A 19809-nucleotide genomic window follows, 5' to 3' on the forward strand; every position below is an offset into this window, starting at 1 on the left:
CTTTATAATCCGCTTTCATGCGACCTCCGCCCTTGGGACCGGATTTACAACTAACTAAGTATGTACACTGGTGGTTCTGGTTGAAAGGGTTGAAAGGGGTATTATTTCGATAGGCTGAACTCGGCGGTAGCAGGATTTTTTTTTTTTCATTTCACCTGGCAGCCAACCAAACTTACAGAGTCGACAACAACTTCCTTGTTAAATTTCCTCGTCTTTTCAGCGGCTCGCTGTAAAATGGTTGGGCGTTTGAAAACTTTTCTCGCTACAGTCGGAAGTGGTTGAGAGAGGCAATTATGATTAAATTTAATGATATGAAAACAAGCGACACGCAAAGTGCCCTGGCGTGCTTTGCGAGTGTTGATAGTATTAAAATTGTATGGTAATTGTTATGGAAGCCAAGCTGAAATTAATGTTTATTTTACTGAAAGTGCAACTGGTGGCATGCATGAGAATAATAAAGTGATAGGGAAAAATTACTGGCTATTTACAAAAAAATAAATGAAAACATTTCGAACTGGCAAACTGTTTCTTCAGAAAAAAGCCTACTTGAAAGCTGCCGAGTGTCCTCGCTGTTTTGCGACCCGTTCCAGGATTAGTACGTCCTTGCCGTGCTCCTGCAACCGCAGCGTGTTGGCTTCGACGTCCCGCAGGATGCGGTTGAAGTGTTCCTTATCCACACGCAGCATCAGGCAGTTGTTCTCTTTGAGCACGATTGTCGCCGCCCTGGATTGGCGGATCACGTGATTGGCGGGTAATAAAAGCAATTACAGTATTAGGGTTAGTTTTTTATATACAGCAGCCTTAATCTTTAAACACATATTAATTAACTTAAACCGCAAATGTTCAGTAGTTTACAAATTACCAGTTAATATCCCCTCAGAAATTAATTGAATATTACTACCAATTAGGATAAGGATGTAGCTACCTGATAATTAGTGAAAATGTATTAAACTTTCTAGCCAGGTATTTTTTTCAAAGTTTGGCAACGCCTTTATTGAATAAGGTAAACGCTACCTTCTTCCACTAACACCTTTTCCCGCCAATCCCTTCACGACCGGAAACTTTTCCAATCGTTTTTTTGCATTTTACCACTCTTCCGTATCCACTAGTGCCGTGGTACGTTTACTTACCTGGGAGCATCGTTGATAAGTGCCAATTTGCCGAAATCGTCTCCTTCCTTGAGCGTCGCCACCGTTCCTTTACCGTGTATAACGACATCCACTGAACCTTTGAGCAGGATGTACCAGGAGCGTCCTTCATCACCTTGGTTGAATACTGTGAACGAGACAAGGAAATGAGATAAGCGAATGTTGTAGTGAATAATCGATTCGATCATCCATCAATTGCATCAGCCATGGAAAATACACAGTATGTACGGCTCTGTACCGTGATTAAATTTTTATTTTTCCAGGAAGGATAGAATATCTGGAAATTTAGAAATAGTAGAAACAATTCAGAAAAGATAACTGATGCTTTTATCTATTCTGTATTAATCTCTCAAATATTTTGAAGATAGGTTGATTGTATTAGGAGTTTTGATAAAAATGTGAACAAAAGTTCCACTTAAACTTGTCATAAATGTGTATTGATGATAAAATTTGTACGACGTGTTATAATTGAACATGGGAAGTTTTATGTTGCCATGTATGCTATATTTCCAGTCAAAAACTGAAACTGCACGGAAAAAATCGTGACTACCATAAATTCTGGAACAATCGCGTTTTGACGTTACGAAAACAGGACCATGAGCAAAAAATTATGTTCAAATTCCCTTCAGTAACGTTCGCATAACGCTTTTATTAATAGAAATATTTGATTTTGTTTTGTGAACTTCAGGCACGGTTTCCGCCATGTCATTACCAAATCGATTTGCTGTATGTGAACTAGTTCACAACTTTATGAACATTAACAGCCAAAGCTTGATTCCTGATGTTATTTATCGATTTAGAAACATTAGTTCACAAAATCAAAAGATTCTCGATATTTTTTCGTGAACTATTTCACGAAACTCGGAATTTTATCCATGAATCCATTCAATTCTCTTAAACGAATTCATGACTCCTAATATATTAATCGCGATCCAATATCTGTGCTCGTGAATTGTAATTTGTTCATTGAGTGGGTCATTTGCCCGTAAGACCGTGCTCGTAAAATACTTCACAAAATCATAAAATATTATTTATGTAGTCCCAAACTGGTTCATGATTCCTAGAATAATAGCCACGACTTACCATCCGTGCTTGTGAAGTAGTTCAAGCAATCATAATATATTCATGTGTTCCTAGTACAATAGTCACGATTGATCGCTCGTGCTCGTTCACAAAATCATGACGTATTATTCATGTACTCGTGAACTGGTTCATGATTCCTTATATATTAGTCATCAACCAATATCGTCACAGAGTTAACAAAATCATGACATATTATTCATGGATTCGTGAACTGGTTCATGATTCCATGATTTACGATCGATTTTGCGTGCTTCTGGTCAGGCATTGTAATTCTCTCTCACTCACGCGAGAAGAAGCTTATCCGATGTCCAACTTTTCCGAGATAAGATGAGTCGCAAAATTCTCCGTCTCCACAAATAGCGTGAGAATAAGTTTCCGGATAAAATTTATTTAATTTTTTTCTTTTCGCCGGAGAAGGGTATAATATTTTAATTTCGTGGAAATCAATAAAAACGTCAAAATATACACTTAATTTCAAAGAAAAGCGGCGAAGAAATACGATAGACTTGTTTTTTCGAACGTTACTGGAACACGAACCATTCAAAATCCGAAATTAATTTTAAATATTTGACATTCTAAAATCGACAATAAGATGGGCTGCTTTAAAAAATGTGCTTTGGGACTCTAACTGCAACAAGCTTCATTCAATGTACAACTTGCCGACATGTAAGCATTTTATGTAGAGAAAGACGGGCTATGAAAATCCGGCGAGGTAAGACAGACCACAGCCAGTTCCAGAGAGAATTTCCTAACAATCATCGAAAAATTATACACATAGTGTATCTAAGACATGTCTGAAACAGCTAACGTGTATAACTTCAGCAAAATTTTAAAGGAATTCTTATAAAACTGGCTCAGTTCTGTCGCTCCCCGTCCTTCCCTACTAATATCTTAATAGTTTCACGTAAAGCTAGCTTGGAACATTAGAAAATGACGTCTCACCGTACCAAGTAAAAATTACTGGGAAAGCTACACAAGAACAATCGATGCTAATTAGATTGACATTACGTATTTCTCCTGTCCAATTCGACAAATTTCCCATTGGGTTCTCCGCCCTATCCCATTTTCTCCGAAGGCATAAACGAAAAACAGATCGAAGCCTAAGAGTGTATTTAATTTCCTAATAGCGGTCTTCCCCTATTGAATGGAAAGCCCTTGACCGGTGTCGAAGTGAACCTTTCCGAAAAACAAATCAAACAAATGCCATTGTCCTTCCGGCCGAGAAGATCCTCCTCGTGTACCAATTATTCAAATTGTTCGCGACTGCTGTTCGCTCATCCTTCGTCATCGTTTTGGAGTAGCGACAGCAAGGCAGCGAGCGCAAAAAGGATACCGTGATAAATTCATTTGCTCATTCTGCGGCGGTTTCAATTATCCGGAGAAATAACACGATGTATTTATCCGGAGAAGTTGTGTGAGAGCCAAAAACTTTTCGTGTGAAAATGTGAGTTTTTGTTGTCGCAGTAGCAAATTATCCGGATTCGTTTACTCATATGAGCGATAAATGCAACGCCTGCTTGTGGTATTTAGAAGATATCCCAAATCATTATCAATTTCGTACAACATGATAATGAAACTTTCATGTGTACTATTTCAGAAAATTTAGAGTTTTATTCGTGGAATCATTTTTGTTTCATGCATTTTTTCATGAAATGTACATTTGTTAGTGACCAGTAATTGGTACGAGCAGTGGGTATAAGAAAACTACGAGGACCTCAATCAGCGTTATTCATTTGCTAAGATTCAGTGTGATGTTTGAACAGAAAACGAAAACCGCGCTGAGCACCACAAATCGCGTTCGTGAAGTAGTTCTCAGATCAAGATACCGTGAATCAGTCACACTTTTATGATCCAGTTCATATTATCACGTCACTCCGAGTAAAAAAACCGATGGTCACCAAAAAGTAACAAATTGCGATAAGGCGAAGCTATCATGAACATGAATCACATTACTCTACGTATCACACATAAAAATATCAAAAATCGTCATTAAGCTCCTGAAAGCATGAACATAAAAATACATGAAGCTCTACTCATTGCTAAAATATCACGACAATGTGACTAGAAATTATGAAAATCGTGACATAGTTCCTAGAATCATGAACATAAATCACATTACTTGCGATTCAAATATTAAAAATCTTGACAAAGATTCTGAAATCATGAACATGGATCACTCTACTTATGACTAAAATATCACGATAAGATGAATTAGAATTACGAAAATCGAAACTAAGAACCTGAAATCATGCACATAAATTCTGCTATTCTGTCAGAAAAATCCGATAGTAAACTCCAGATTAAAATAGCACGGTAACGTAATGAGAAATCACAAAAATCGCGAATAAGCTTCTGAAATCATGAACATCGTCTCTAATTATGAACAAGATTCATAACAAAAACTTAACATATCCAGGGAACAACAACAGTAACACCCAACCAAACATTTGAATGTAACGCCAAGTATATATTCGGGGCGATCTAGTGTTTTGGAGACACAAATAGTTTCATAAGTACAAAGTTTATTGTTCATATTTTCGGGAACATCGTCACGGTTTTCGTAAATCATTCAGTTCACAAAATCGTGATCTTTTTTGTCATGAATTTATTAACGGTTTTTTTCCGTGTGCATTGCGTTAAAAATCATGTATTTCTTAGATATTTTACGCAGAAAAAAACCTAAACTTCAATATAATTTAAGTCAATCCCAAGATACAGCGATTTGATGCAAAAAACTCAATTTCTTCTCAAGTTTCTCGATATATCTCAGTAACCAAGAAGAATCGCAAAATTCTGAAAACGCCACTTTGTAGAGATTTTTCAGGCAAGTAATATGGCATACCTAACTCAGTTTACCTCAAAATGGCGTTTGACATAAGCTAGCATGACAGGGGCGATATAGCATCACACTTTCATTGGTAAATATTTCTAGACAACCATCTCAAAAGATCCTAAGTGTTCTTGTTTGGTCCCTAATTGCTACTATAATAGATGATCGGTCATTTATCCGAAAGTCGATTGGCCTACAGCTATTTGACCGAATGTTGTTTAATCGAACGCTATTTGGCCGACTGGCACTTGACCGAAAGGGCTAATTGGCTGAATGTCTATTGGTCCAATGGGTCATTGGCCGAATGGTAATTGGCGGAAGGGGCCGAGTAGTCGATTGCCGTTTGATTGAATGCCGTTTGACCGTGTGCTTTTTGGCCGAATGCCCTTTGGGCGATGGCTCTTGGACTCACAAAAACGCTCGTTATAAAAACAGTAATAGAGAATTACATAGAAATGATCTAATTAGTAACGATTGTGATTTTTTTTGCTATAAAATAAATAGGGTAAGGTGGGGCAAATCCGACCGTTGGGTAAACCCGACCCCCCTCTGTTACCGAAAATCAGAAGCACTGCGCGAACTAATATCAATGGTGTCGTGTAGAGCATCGAAAATAATCATAATGGTGGCATGACAGCATTTTATTAATCTACATTGAGATGCTCAAACGACAAAAAGTGTGTTTTTACAACTTTTGATTTGACTTTTGTACATTATTGCCTACAGGATATTTCTGATTGTTAAAGTGATTGCATAAAAATGTAAGTGGATTTAAATTTTTTGATCCAAGTCCTACAAAGTGCGTAGATGAATTTGGTTCAACATTTTTCATAACTTTTTTTAATTGCATCGTAATGAAAAATGACGTGGTGGGGCAAATCCGACCTCTAAATAGTAGGGTAAATCCGACCGCTTTTTTTGCTAAGAAAATGTTTATTTATCAAATTTAAATATATTTTTATTGTTATTTTATATTATTTTTTTGAAAAATGGTTCATAATTACAAACGAAAGACACAAAAACGTGATGATTATAGTATTCGTCAAGCAATTGCTCCGATGCAAATGGGAATATCATTGCGTGCTACTGCTCGTGATTTTAGCATTCCAAGATTGGCATTGAACTCCATTTTCTTCATGTTACAATTCAATAACACAACATTCATTGATTTATCATTGAAAATCCATAAAATTTGGGTAATATCTGCACTAAATCAACCAAAAACATAGGTGGTCGGGTTTACCCCACCATTTTTGAAAACAGAAAAAATGAACATTTTCGTAAAACGCTTGTATTTCAAAATATTCCAAACATCCGAATAAAATGCTATATATAGAAAGTTGCCCAGGAGTCTAAACTTCAATTTGGTATATAAAACGACTTGATCCGATTTAAAATGAGCATTTTACTGCCAAAACCATTTACTTGGTCGGATTTACCCCACCTTACCCTACATTTTATTTATTCTTGTGTTTACCATATTTGTTGTTATTGACCTAAACATTATCTGGATATTATCCTTATTTTGAACATGAGCTGTCCTTTCTATACATTTCTTGCATATCTGTTTACAGAAAAAATGAGCAATATTTTTCATATTCTGTATAGAGCGATAAGGTTTCTGTTTTCAGAAAGAGAGATAGAAGTATTGATACACGAGATATATTCAATTCGGGTTTATAAGCATAATGTTTTACAGAAATATTAATCCATTGTAATATAATTAATCAAGATGTTTTTCATTTTTCATCGGTAAACTTATTTTGCTTTGAATTTAGTTTTAAATTTTTGACATTAAAAATGCCTTGCTCCACACAGTCACTAGTAACAGTTAAAGTTTTATGATAGTTTTATAGCCACTCATAAATTTAGATTGCACTTGTAGCACGCTATAAAACTATAATTGTTACTTGGGCTATCTTGGGCCTAGGTGTCATTTTAAAATCTGAAATGTTTCATTTGTAAGGAAGCTATGTAAGATTTTTAACTCCACTATTAATAGATGAATTTCAATCATTTATGCACAATTTATACACTATTCAAAAACAGCTAAACTTGAATATTAGTAATAAATTAATATCTGTGTAATAAAAGTAGTCTATTGAAAATCGTTTAAATTAAAAAATCTAGAGGGTAGTTTTGCCAGTTATGCAACAGCTGTTTTAGGCAGAGCTGTCAAGAGGAAGTACCTAAGTAGCTCAATCAAATACGAAAAGTTATAAATAGATGTGCCGCGTGCCAGTTTGAATCAGTTGTTGCTCTTATGCCAAACGAGCAACATCATGACTCTAATGCCCGGACGGTACAATAAGCGTTAGACGCTATAGATTTTCGGCAACGTTGGCATTTGCACACACACCTATGTGACTAAATAAAATACTGGTCGTTTATAAATAGAGGTGCCGCGTATTCATTACAATCATTTACAACCGTCGCTCGCTTGCTAAACGAGCAACATGATCGTTCGTGTACATGCAACGTTTCAAATCGAGTATGGTAAAGAGCTCACGATAAACTGGGTGCAAGTTTTACACGCTTAAACTGTGTGTGAGTTAATGCCAAAACTGCTGAATATCCATAGTAGAGGCAATAAATTTTCGGCAGTGGTGGCATTAACTCACACACAGTTAAAGCGTATAAAACATGCACCCGTTTCCCTGTTTTATGTAACTTACGTTTGATAATTGCTTATTATTTATCTAATGAGTGGAATCGCGGACTGTACTGAATGTACTTATATCTTCCACGAAACCCACCTTATAGTAGCGGTACCACTGCGGGGCCTATTGGATGCAGTGACAGTTTGCCAAATCTGGCCACAACTAGCTTCGAGCCCATCGTATTGTTGGTAATGAAAAATTTGGTTCTGAATCCTCTTAGAAATACCTTGACAGATCATCAGTTATAGGACGACTATATTGGAAAAATTAAATTTGAATTTGCTGGAAATATCACCCCATGCTGTGGTCATATAAAACTTTTGATACCTGCTGAAATCAGACAGAAAAAAATGTCGCAATGCTTTCTACGTCAAAGGTAATCATATTTTTTTCTAGGTGTGTATGGTCCATCTTTAATGAAACCGCATCCTATGTCCTTCATCAGAACCTGGTCGTACAATATCCATAAGTGTTCTAGCTTGGAGGCAGGGCCGACGATCCTCTAGATGGTACAACTCAGCTGCCAATACAAATTTCCACTACGTGTGGGAGGCGCTGGTTTCATGAGTGCAGGACCAACTATCTTTCCATCTAGCACAATTGTGTTTTCACCAAAAATACCAAAATAAATAAATCGATTGCATCTTTATTTAAAAATGAAACTGAATTAATCTCACGATTGACTTTTTGTAAGCAAACTATTTGCTGGTAAATTGCGTCTTTAGGCAGTATCTTTCGACCCAAAAAGGTATAAAATAAATTAATTCATTTACTTTCAAATGAAATTTCAACTTGGCTCTATCTCATAAGCTGCAAAAAGAAGCAAACCATGCAGCAGGTTACTTTTTCTGGGCAGTGAATTTTTCTTCAAAATTAGCCTCAATATAAGTTCAAAGAACATTCCAATTAGATTAAAATATCGTAGCTCATCACTCCGGACGACGAATAAAAAATCCTCGTATTTTCTTGGCTCGAAAATGAAGGATGGGGATGGTCAACAAAAGCTAAGTTGGTAGCAGACTGTATCATGAAGGATAATTGCTTGCCTAGGTGCTGGTTTCTACCCAAACGACCTTCATAAGCCGGTTAGTATCAACATAATAAAAATAATTATCGGATCGTCACCAGCCGTAAATTTCTTATGAATAATTGGAACATCAAGATACATCACATGGTTAGAGCCATCATTTTAGCCTAATTATGTTAGTGTAATTTTCAAGCCACAAAAAAACACCACCACCGGTCGACGACGGTCATCCGTCACCAGACGCAAAAAAGGACCGCTTGTTTGTTACACCGTATACAGACACGTGTTTCCATTTTTAAATACAAACCCATCGCAACAACCGAAAATGGCTTTTCCTTAATCTTACAGCGTCCGGCGGGTAATTTATGTATCCGACACCAGCAGTAACACAGAGCCTTTGGCGGTCATTCAACCATTAAGAAAGGACATTGTTTTTTGTTGCCGCCACACTCATTCAACTTTGCCGATTGGTGTTTTCATCGTTGCCGGACCCAAATCCGTGGTGGGCGATATCCGGATCTGACTGCTTACGGGGATGAAAACTTTAATAAGACTCATAATTTTGAAAGATACGTCCACGAAATGGACTACAAATGATGCTAAAAATTATCCCCTATCGCTATATATTGTTTCGAGTATGTTTTGTTCTCGGTACATAAAGCCATATTTCTATTGAAGTGGTAAAATCTGTTTGCGTGTTGTTGATCAGGGAGAAATTTATTGTCGGATTGTAAACCCTCCAGCACTCGCGCTGTTGTACTTGGTACAACACTTTGGGATTTTTTATTATCATTTTGTTGCAATGACATTTATCAATGTATTCCTCAGATAATATGCTCTGAGCAAAATATAATATTTTTTGTACACTGTCATATCTCAAGTGCAACAATAAAATCTCGAATTAATTTCGTGGATTGGTTGATTTTTTTTTTCATTTTCGCCAAGGATAATCAACCAATCCACGAAATAAATATTTTACAGCGACCAAAAATTCTTTTAAAATTTCAAATTGTTTGTTAAAACCAGGTCAATAAATATAGGAATATATTTAGGAAGTTCGACAAAACTACATTCTGTTCAACATATCTCGTGATCTCGATCGTATAGAGGGTTACTTTCATCGGCATACTTGTTCAGGAGATCACAAGCTAACTTGTGGAAGATCGATTAGCTTGAAATAAGACTCTGCCGCTAGGTAGCGCCAGTGTGTATGTTTTTTATTCATCTTACTCTATCTGAAAATCCTGTTTTTTTTGGAAAGTCTGTGTCTTCGACGAAGCTGCTAAGCAAATAAAACCCCTGAGGGGTTAAACCGAATATTTCAGAATACTGTCACTAGTCGGCGCTAGTGACCATATCAGTTGCTTGACCCAATGTATCTCAATTTCCTGATTTCAGCGGATCGCTGCATTCGGTAAAGTTGCATCCGAGATCATAACCATTGAGATGGTATCGAATAGTATGGGATTCTTTCATTAGGAGGCACTAGTGAACATCCTGCTCCCTTCGGGCGAACGAAACACGTTGACGTGAATTGTGTTACCACAAATACATCGGTCAAGCCATCTCCGAGAAACCGATGAGACTATTGTTTAGAATTTGGATACTTCCGCCGGGGCTTCCGGGACTGATGATGGTGGCCAATGTGACCAAAGAAACTTTGAATGGCTGTTAGTGACCTAGAACTACAAATCCAAGCCCAATCCCGACCCCGCACATAGGGTTAGAAATTTTTCATAAGAGATTTTTCTAACCCGAAGAGGCGAATGACCTTAAGGTTAAAACCTCTATAATCGAAATAAAAAAATCCAAGCAGATGTGAGCACATTTTGGAAAAAAAATTTCACCTTTATACATCCATTGCAGAATTTATTAAAATCGACAGTTTCTGCGTCATCGCACTCATCACCCTATAATTCCGGAACCGAAAGTTGGATCCATTAGAAATTCTATAGCAGCCTATTGTACCTTTCATTGGAGACTAAGTTTGTGAAAATCGTTTCAGCCATCTCTGAGAAAAGTGAGTAAGATTGTGTTCACGTACACACACAGACGCACATATACACACACATACATACACACAGACATTTTCCGAACTCGACGAACTAAATCGAATGGTATATGTCACTAGGCCCTCCGGGTCTCGGTTAAAAAGTTGGTTTTCAAAGCAATTGCAATATCAATATTGAGAAAGGCAAAAAATGAAAAATTGGAATATTCAGAAAAAATTAAGGAAAATAGAAATATTGAAACATTTGGAAAACTAAAAGAATTTGGAAAAATTAAGAAAACATGAATAGAAAAATTAGAAATTGCAGAATGAAACTAAACTAAGAAAGCACAAACGAGGAGCAAATCATAATAAGAAGAAAATGTGGAAAAAGTAGGAAAAATAAAAGAATTAAAATAGCTATAAATTTAAAAATATACAGAGTAATTAGAAATAATGGTGAATTCGATACAAATTAAAATAAATAGATATGCTAACAAGAAAAACTAAAAAAAGCAAATTTCAAATTAAAATAACCAGCATTTTATGAATCAGGAAAAATAGTGCAATTTAAAAAATGGAAGAATTAAAAAAATAAAAAAATGGACAAATTAGATTTTAACAAAAATTAAAATTAATGAAAAAATAAGAAAATAGAAAAGTTTGCAAACAGGAGATATTAGACAAAATAAAAGCATCATCGTAATATAGCACATCCCGCAAATATTAACAAAAAGTGTGCCTCCTTTTAGCTGCACCGTCTGAAGGTTTATCGACTTGCTTCTCGTGCGACTAGCGAGCAACGAATGAAGCAAATAGGTACATGCGGGACTTATATGATTTCCCAATATTCGGTTAGGTCTCCTAGGAACTCCAAATTGTTACTAACGTTGAAAAACTATCACTTCTGTTTTCTTCGAAATTTTTAAAATGTGTCTGAAAGGTTAGTCGTAGTCACGACAACATTTTAAATCTGAATTTTTACGAATTTTCTGATTAAATCATTTAGGAAATTTGCGTTTCCACTTCATCTCATCAGAATCCCATACTAACTTAGTAACAGGACTAAGCTAACGCTGGATTGACGCTAGCTGCAAAAGAACGAAAACACTGTTTGGGTTGCTGAGTAAACCTCTAGTTCTGATGTATCGTAAGAAAAGGAAGTGATGATTAAGCTGATGAGAATTAATGAATTCAAATCTCTCCTTTGTGGAGAATAATTTCCTCTGCTGTCACTAAGTTTGTGTCACATTCTGATCAGAACGCAAATTTTATAACTTATTTAGTTATAGGTTGTGCGCTTTGACGCGCAAAATGTGATTTAAAACAGCTTTCTCCGTAGTGGAGAAAAAAAAATCGTTTTTAACTACTTTTTCCACTACGGAGAAATATGGCATAGTGTATATTCTGTTTGTTGGGAACTTTTTAAATCATTTAAAATCTAATTTAATTTTTTAAAAATTTCTGCAATCTCATGAAACTTTTCGAAAACTTCTGAATTCCTTTGAAATTTTTTGAAGCCTTCCAAGGTATTTTGAAATTATCGGAATACTTTTAAAATGTTCTGAAATACTAGGCCCTTTTTAATCTTCTGAAAACAGTGGAATCTATTGAAAACTTTTTCTATACGTAATACATTGATTTTTATTCAAAAAGTCTGAAATCTTTACGAATTTGATGAAATTTTCTAGAATCTCCTGAAATTCTTTGAAATCTTTTAAAATCTTTGGGAATTTTCTTATTCATCAGAAATTCTTCGGAAATACTTTGTCTTCTAAAGTCTTCTGAAATTTTCTGAAATCTCCTGAGATCTTTTAGCATGATTCAAAATCTTCTGAAATTTTATAATAATTCAATAATCGTCTCCATCATCCGCTAATATCCTCAGAAATCTTCGAGAATCATCAAAAGTAGTCTGAAATTTTCTGTAATATTCTGAAACCTTCTGGTTTTTTTTTAAATTTACTGAACTCTTTTGAAAACTTCTGAAATCTTCTGAAATCTTCTGAAATCTTCTGAAATCTTCTGAAATCTTCTGAAATCTTCTGAAATCTGCTGAAATTCTCTGAAATCTTCTGAAATCTCCCAAAAACCTGAAACTTTTTGAAATCTCCTGAAATGTTTCGAAGCAATCTAATTTTTTTTGAAATCTTCTGAAATCTTCTCAAATCTTCTGAATTCTCACAAAATCTTTTAAAATCTCCCCAAAACTTTGAAATTTATTGAAATCTTTTGAAATCCTCTGCAAACTTCTGAAATCTTAGGAAATGTGAAATTTTCAGAAATCTTCTAAAATTCTCTGAAATCTTCTGAAATCTCCCAAAATCTTTTGAAACCTCATCCAAACTTCTGAAACTTTTTAAAATATCCTGAAATCTTTTGAAATCATCTGAAATCTTTTGAGATCTTCTGATTTTTTCTGAAATATTCTGAAATCTTCTCAAATATTCTTCTGAAATTCTCTGAAATCTTCTGAACTCTTCTGAAATCTCCTTAAATCTTTCGAAATCTCATCAAAGCTTCTAAAATTTTTTGAAATCTTCTGAAATCTTTTTAAATTTCCAAAAATATTTTGAAATCTCTTCAAAACTTTTGCAATTTATTGAAATCTTCTGAAATCTTCTGAAATCTTCTGAAAACTTCTGAAATCTTAGGAAATCTTCTGAAATCTTCTGAAATTCTCTGAAATCTTCTGAAATCTTCTGAAATCTTCTGAACTCTTCTGAATTCTCTTGAAATCTCCTCAAAACGTCTGAATTTATTGAAATCTTCTGAAAATTTGTGAAATCTTCTGAAATCTTAGGAAATTTTCAGGTATCTTCTGAAATCTTCTGAATTCTTCCAAAATCCTTTGAAATCTCCTCAAAAATCTAAAAATTTATTGAAATCTTCTGAAAACTTCTGAAATCTTAGGAAATTTTCTGATATCTTCTGAAATCTCGTGAAATCTTCTGAAATCTTCCAAAATCCTTTAAAATCTCATCAAAGTTCTAAAAAAATTTAAAATCTTTTGAAATCTCGGAAAATATTTTGAAATCTCCTCAAAATCTCTGAAATTTATTGAAATCTTCTGCAAACTTCAGAAATCTTCTGAAATCTTAGCAAATCTTCTGAAATCTTCCAAAATCTTTTGAAATCTCCTCAAAACTTCTGAAATTTATTGAAATCTTTGAAATCCTCTGAAATCTTCTAAAAATTTATGAAATCTTCTGGAATCTTGTGAAATATTTTAAAATCTTCTGAAATCTTCCAAAATCCTTTGAAATCACCTCAAAACTTCTGAAATTTATTGGAATCTTCTGAAATCTTATTAAAACTTCTAAAATCTTCGGAAATCTTAGAAAATCTGCTGAAGTCTTCTAAAATCTTCTGAAATATTCTGAAATCTTCTAAAATCTCCTGAAATCTTCCGAAATCTTCTGAAATTTTCTGAAATCTACTGAAATATTTTGAAATCTACAAAAATATTTTGAAATCTCCACAAAAGAATTTTTCTGAAATTTTATGAAATCTCTGAAATATTTTGAAATTTCTTCAAAACTTCTGAAATCTTCTGAAGTTTTCTGTAATCTTCTGAAATCTTCTGAAATCGTCTGAAATCTTCTGAAATCTTCTGAAATCTTCTGAAATCTTCTGAAATCTTCTGAAATCTTCTGAAATCTTCTGAAATCTTCTGAAATCTTCTGAAATCTTCTGAAATCTTCTGAAATCTTCTGAAAGCTTCTGAAATCTTCTGAAATCTTCTGAAATCTTTTGAAATCTTTTAAAACTTCTTAAAATTTCCTGAAATTACATGATTTTTTTAATCTTCTAAAATTCTGGGCATTTTCTGAAATCTTCTAAAATATTCTGAAATCTTCTGAAATGCTATAAAAGTATTCTGAAGTATGCTGAAATCTTATAAAATCTTCTGAAATTTTCTTTCTCAAATTTCTCAAATAATCTTTAATTTTTATGTAATGTTCTCAAAAACTTTTTGAAATTTTCGAGAATCATCTAAAGTCTTCTAAAGTATTCTGAAATTATCTAAAAATCTCCTGAAATCATTCAAAATCTTCTGATTTTTTCGACTCCGTTGAAATTTTCTGGATTTTTTTTGAAATCTTCTGAAATCATCTGGAATTTCCTGTAATCTTTCGAAATCATCTGAAACTTTCTATTAGCTTATGAAATTTTCTGAATGTTCGGGAAATTGCTTAAAGTCATCTAGAATTCCCTCAAATCTTCTAAAATCTTCCTAACTCTTCGAAAATATTCCGAAATCTGATTTTTGTTCAAAATCCCTCTGAAACTATCGATTTTGTTAAATCATCTGAAGTCTTCGAGAAACTGATATCATTATTATAAGCCTCTGAAATCATTCGAAATTTTCTGATATTCTCTTAAACCTTCTAAAATTTTCAATGTTTTCTTAAGCCTTCAGAAATTTTCCGAAATCTGCTGAAATAATCTAAACATTTCCGAGATCTTTAAACCTTCTAAAATTTTCGGAAATTCTGAAATTTTTTAATTAATAATTTTTAATTTAATTAATAATTAATAATTTTAAGTTACCTGAATTTTATAAATATCATCTCAAATTTTTTTAAACCTTCAAATGCCATTTGAGGTGGTCTGAAAATACACTGCACGATTCTAATATGCTCCAAAATTTTCTGAGATCTTCTGAAAACGTCTGAATTCATTTTATTATCTGGAAACTTTATAAATCTAGAAATCCTGGTTTCTCAACTTACTCTGTTCGGTAGCGAAAAATTGGCTGTGCTCCACTAACATTCGTTCCTTCAACCTAGTGTGTGAAACGTGAACAATGAGTGACAAATCAATACTAGTCCATCATCCGATGCGGCCCAACTGTGTTGCTTTTTGAAATATTCAGTAAGTCCTTCGACTTGCAAAGTGGAGAAATTGTTGAAGATGGACATGAAGCTCGACATAGCAGAAGTTACGGATGTACAATTCCACCATGTACGTCATGAGGTACAGATTATGTTCAAAAACAGTCAAGCAGAATCATTTGCTTCGCAGAACAACTTGAAGCACGTCGTCGAATGAAATGACACTTTATACTACTTCCCAGTATGTATAGTCATGTAGTGAAACTACATGACCTGGTACCGCGTACTAATGCTCATACTATCAAACAATACAATACAAATACGGAGAAGTGAATATCGCAAGGAACTTCTTGCCAGGATTACGCAACGGTATTCGTGTGGTGAAAATGCGTCTAATAAACCCTTTCCTCTCCTATTTAACAATCCAAGGAAAATCATATTTATGTATTACATATATTCAGTGAACATTAGTCACGCACCCTGGACAGATTCCTGCAAGCTGCGTCAACATAATCCGATAGATAGGCATTTGTTTGTTTATTATTGTATTTGTATTTTGTTTAATCGATATACAGGCATTTTTAAGGCTATTTTTTGCATGTTGTGAGCATCACAAAAGACCAACGACTCGGTCATGCTAACACATTGAGTCGAGTCAAATAGACAAAAGAGAGAAAGCTTCAGAATTGTTCTCAAAAAAAATCTTAGAATTGACAAACTCAATGACAAATTACGAGCTATGGCGATGCGTTTTCTTACAAGAATATAGATATAGGTATGTGCTGCATAGAATGAATTTTAAAACATTAAAACTCGTTGGATGTGGTAATTAAATCCTCAGTAACAATTGAACATATTTTTATTCACCAATCATATGAAAGGTATGTAAAGTATTCTCGGATTTCATAGTATTTGGGGAAAAGAATTAATATCATTGCTTTAAAAATCGTTCTGCCAGGTATAGAAATTTTCCCAGTTGCGACAGAAACCGACGGCTAAAGAGATTATCAAATGCCAATGAGTGTCATGTGCAAAATGGCATGTGAAAATTAAATAACGTTCCGCGTCGCATCTGGTGAGGTATTTTATCGCGAAATAGCTCCGTCATGTGTTTGGTGAGGGAGTCTCTAGATTCAACAGCCTTGCTTCAACGTTGCCCACATCGAACATAACGAAAACCCATGTAAGCTATGTTTAAATTTAATGCGACAACCGTTCAAAGTTCAACAATCAACACCCTTTTTTGCGCTTAATGGAGCGTACAGTCTACGGCGGTCTTGAATTAACACCATCGGTTATTAGTCACCCTGCTGTAGTGCACGCCAGTTGAGGCGAATCTTCACTCACTGGGTGTGAATCCACGGATCTAGGGTGGGTGAAAATGGGGCAACCAACAAAAAGGTCCATCACGTATTTTACTTACACACAGTTCCGGCATGTGCGTGCGCTTCGAATACGATGATCGAAGCCAGCTCCCGCTTGATGGACGTCGAGAGATGGGACAGAGCGGCGATGTGCAGCAACTCCTCGTATACCAGTTCCAGTTCTTCGTGGGTTCGCTCGTGGGATCTGTGATGGCAGCGAGACAGACAGCCAACCAGCCAGCCATCCAAACAGTGCACAGTGAAACCGGAAATGAAAGTGGAAAATAGAAAAAGCGTCAACAATTTGAATTGCAAATCAGTGCCGGGCCCCCATTCGTCACGATGGGTGCGCTGTCCGCAGGAGTGTGTTTATGTGTGTACGTGTGTGTGTGTGTGACGGGGTTTTCGGTTTTGTGTATAACTGACGGTCCAACTTGTGGACGAGTCTGGATCAAACCGCATGAGCACTGAACAGGTGCTGTTGTTTTAGGCGAGTTTGGTACGTTGATTCATTAATTAATAAAGTTTGTAACTGGGACAAGTCCATCAACTATAGTTTTGCAGTATGTTTGTTGTAACGGAAATTATTCTGAATGTGAACGATGTGAAATGGAAAACTGGTTCGCGTGAGGTTATGGTCAGCTCGTTGCTTAACAATAATGAATTCAGGCTTAGTATGGGCATTGAATTGAGTTAGAATAATGATGTTATACATATATGAGAAAACTTTCGGCAACTGTAATGGTAAGTTTACAGGCACAGTCCTAGCATCTTCCTGTTTCAGTAATGCAAAATGTACCCATTGTTCTACAGATTTCCCGAGAATCAAGTCTTCCAACTATTCATTTAAACCTGTCATCCTTCTTGGTCAAAGCAACGTCGTTCAATTCTCATCATCAAGCTTCCTAAGAAACTTTCAAGTTCTGTTTTCCTTCCATTATTTCGCCCTTTGTGTGATGGGACTATCATTGTGGTAATAAACCATTCGCAGCCCTTCTAGACCACCATCCCGTACCGCTCTGCTAGTGAACGTCGTCTGTCTTTCGAAAAACATTACCGCGAGTTACGACTCAGTTTTCCACGCTTGCTTCATCATGGTGACATAATTTTTATTACTTCTACTGTATCGTCGTCCACGTCCACCTTCCGCGTCCAATTTGTGACGGGACGTTTTATGATTCAATTCTGCGACACCCCTCGTTGCGCCTGAACAAACAAGAACAACAGCATTGCAAACAACAGCCAACCAACCGAGCGAGCGACCAACGAAACGAACCGAGAATATTATCCAGAAAGCAGAACTTAACAGGTTTACACACATACATACCAACAACCATTGTACATATCACGGGGGTGGTAGAAATCTTAATTTAGATCAGGGAGGCGGCAACAGGTTAGTTGCTGCCGGAGGAATGCTGCAAGTTTCGCCGCCGCCGCCGTTATTTATCGGTGTCAACATTGTTCAAATTGGGGCAGAGATTAATGAACACCCGGTGGTTGTTTTGCCACAGAACAGTAATTTAAGTTGGCCCAGCTCCCTCTGTAACTAAGAGAAGAGGCGGCTTCATGTTCTTCTTAATTTTATCTACTAATCCCGGCAAAAAATGAGGAGACAACAAGCAGTTATTGTTGCCATATACACAGAGCCTTAGCGTGCGGTTTGCCCCCGTCAAGGGCGCCAGCCTCAGAGGGGCGCTGAAATCATGACCGGCTTTTTAATAATTCATGAAATAAATCAAGAGAATTGCCATTTCCAAGGAAACTGAACACTGAAAAAGAAGAGAATGTAAACACCAAAGGGTTTCAATGCAGTTTTTGCTAAAAGAGAAACTGAGTCAAGTTCTAACTTCAACTTAAAGAATACGAAGGCAGAGACAGAAATTACGGGAGATATGATATATTCAAAGACAAGCCAAAGGATAAGAATTCCAAATATATGCTAAGTGTGGGGGTCTGCAAGGGATGACATTGAGATGACATTGATTTTTAACCGAAACGGTTTTGTCAAGTCAAGCTGATTTTTGTGTGATTACGTATAAATGAGGAAACATTCGACTGCATTGTAACATTACTTTGACCAGTGGTGGATTCAGGGGAGGGTCTTTGGGGTCCGGATCCCCGAAATTTTTAACTTGTTGAGAAATTTTAAAATAGTTTCTATTTTACTTCGCTCTAAATTCAAAATCATTCCAAACCAGATTCAACCAGCAATTAACAGATTTTTAATTAAATGAGGTTATTACATTGTACAATACGTAGTACAATGAAAACTTTAGGATCGAAATTTCGGACCCCCTCCGAAAATTTTTCCTGGATTCGCCCCTGACTTTGACCCTTCCATTTCACGAAAGAACTTGGTTTTATCGAACTGAACCACCTGCTCCTCGAGTTTGTGTTAACGGAATGTTGTATTTACATGTCTATGTGAAATTCTTTAAACCTTTACATCTGAAGTCTTTCTTCGGGGATATTCATGTTCACCACGACATATTCGCTAGCAATACTGCAAATTAGAGATGGGCAAACCGATTCAGTTTGGTGAGTGAACCGTATCCGATTCACTCACTAAAATGAATCAACTCTTTTGATCGATTCAGTGACTCGTACTTTGAAAAATGCTTGAGATGAAACGAGAAAAATCTAGGGCTTTAAGAAACGCTTTCGTGTTACACATATTTGAAGTAATTTTCTATCATAGTTCCATTTTCAATAATGAATTCAATTCATTTTATATTTCTCCAATACTATTTGAGTAAATGTTGAAGGTACGTATAGGCGTTTAGCCAAATTTCGAAAAGAGTAGGGTAAGCTAATTTTCTTTCCTTCCGTCAAATGGTTGGAACACATGTGAGTTTGAGAAGAGGTTCAG

At 35.6% G+C, this 19809-nt stretch overlaps 1 protein-coding gene across 1 annotated transcript in view; it reads right to left on the minus strand.

The window, feature by feature from the left end:
* LOC131688324 (rap guanine nucleotide exchange factor 4-like) overlaps positions 1 to 19809 on the minus strand; it is a 491347-nt gene that overhangs the window by 138138 nt on the left and 333400 nt on the right. Inside the window, exons 10-12 of the mRNA XM_058972527.1 lie at positions 17000 to 17145; positions 1131 to 1275; positions 547 to 723 (exon numbers count right to left, since the gene is read on the minus strand). Coding sequence (XP_058828510.1) covers positions 547 to 723; positions 1131 to 1275; positions 17000 to 17145 — 468 coding nt within the window. The remainder of the gene's footprint in view (positions 1 to 546; positions 724 to 1130; positions 1276 to 16999; positions 17146 to 19809) is intronic.

The sequence above is a fragment of the Topomyia yanbarensis genome, chromosome 3 (genome assembly GCF_030247195.1).
Source record: "Topomyia yanbarensis strain Yona2022 chromosome 3, ASM3024719v1, whole genome shotgun sequence".
In the NCBI taxonomy this organism is placed as follows: domain Eukaryota; kingdom Metazoa; phylum Arthropoda; class Insecta; order Diptera; family Culicidae; genus Topomyia; species Topomyia yanbarensis.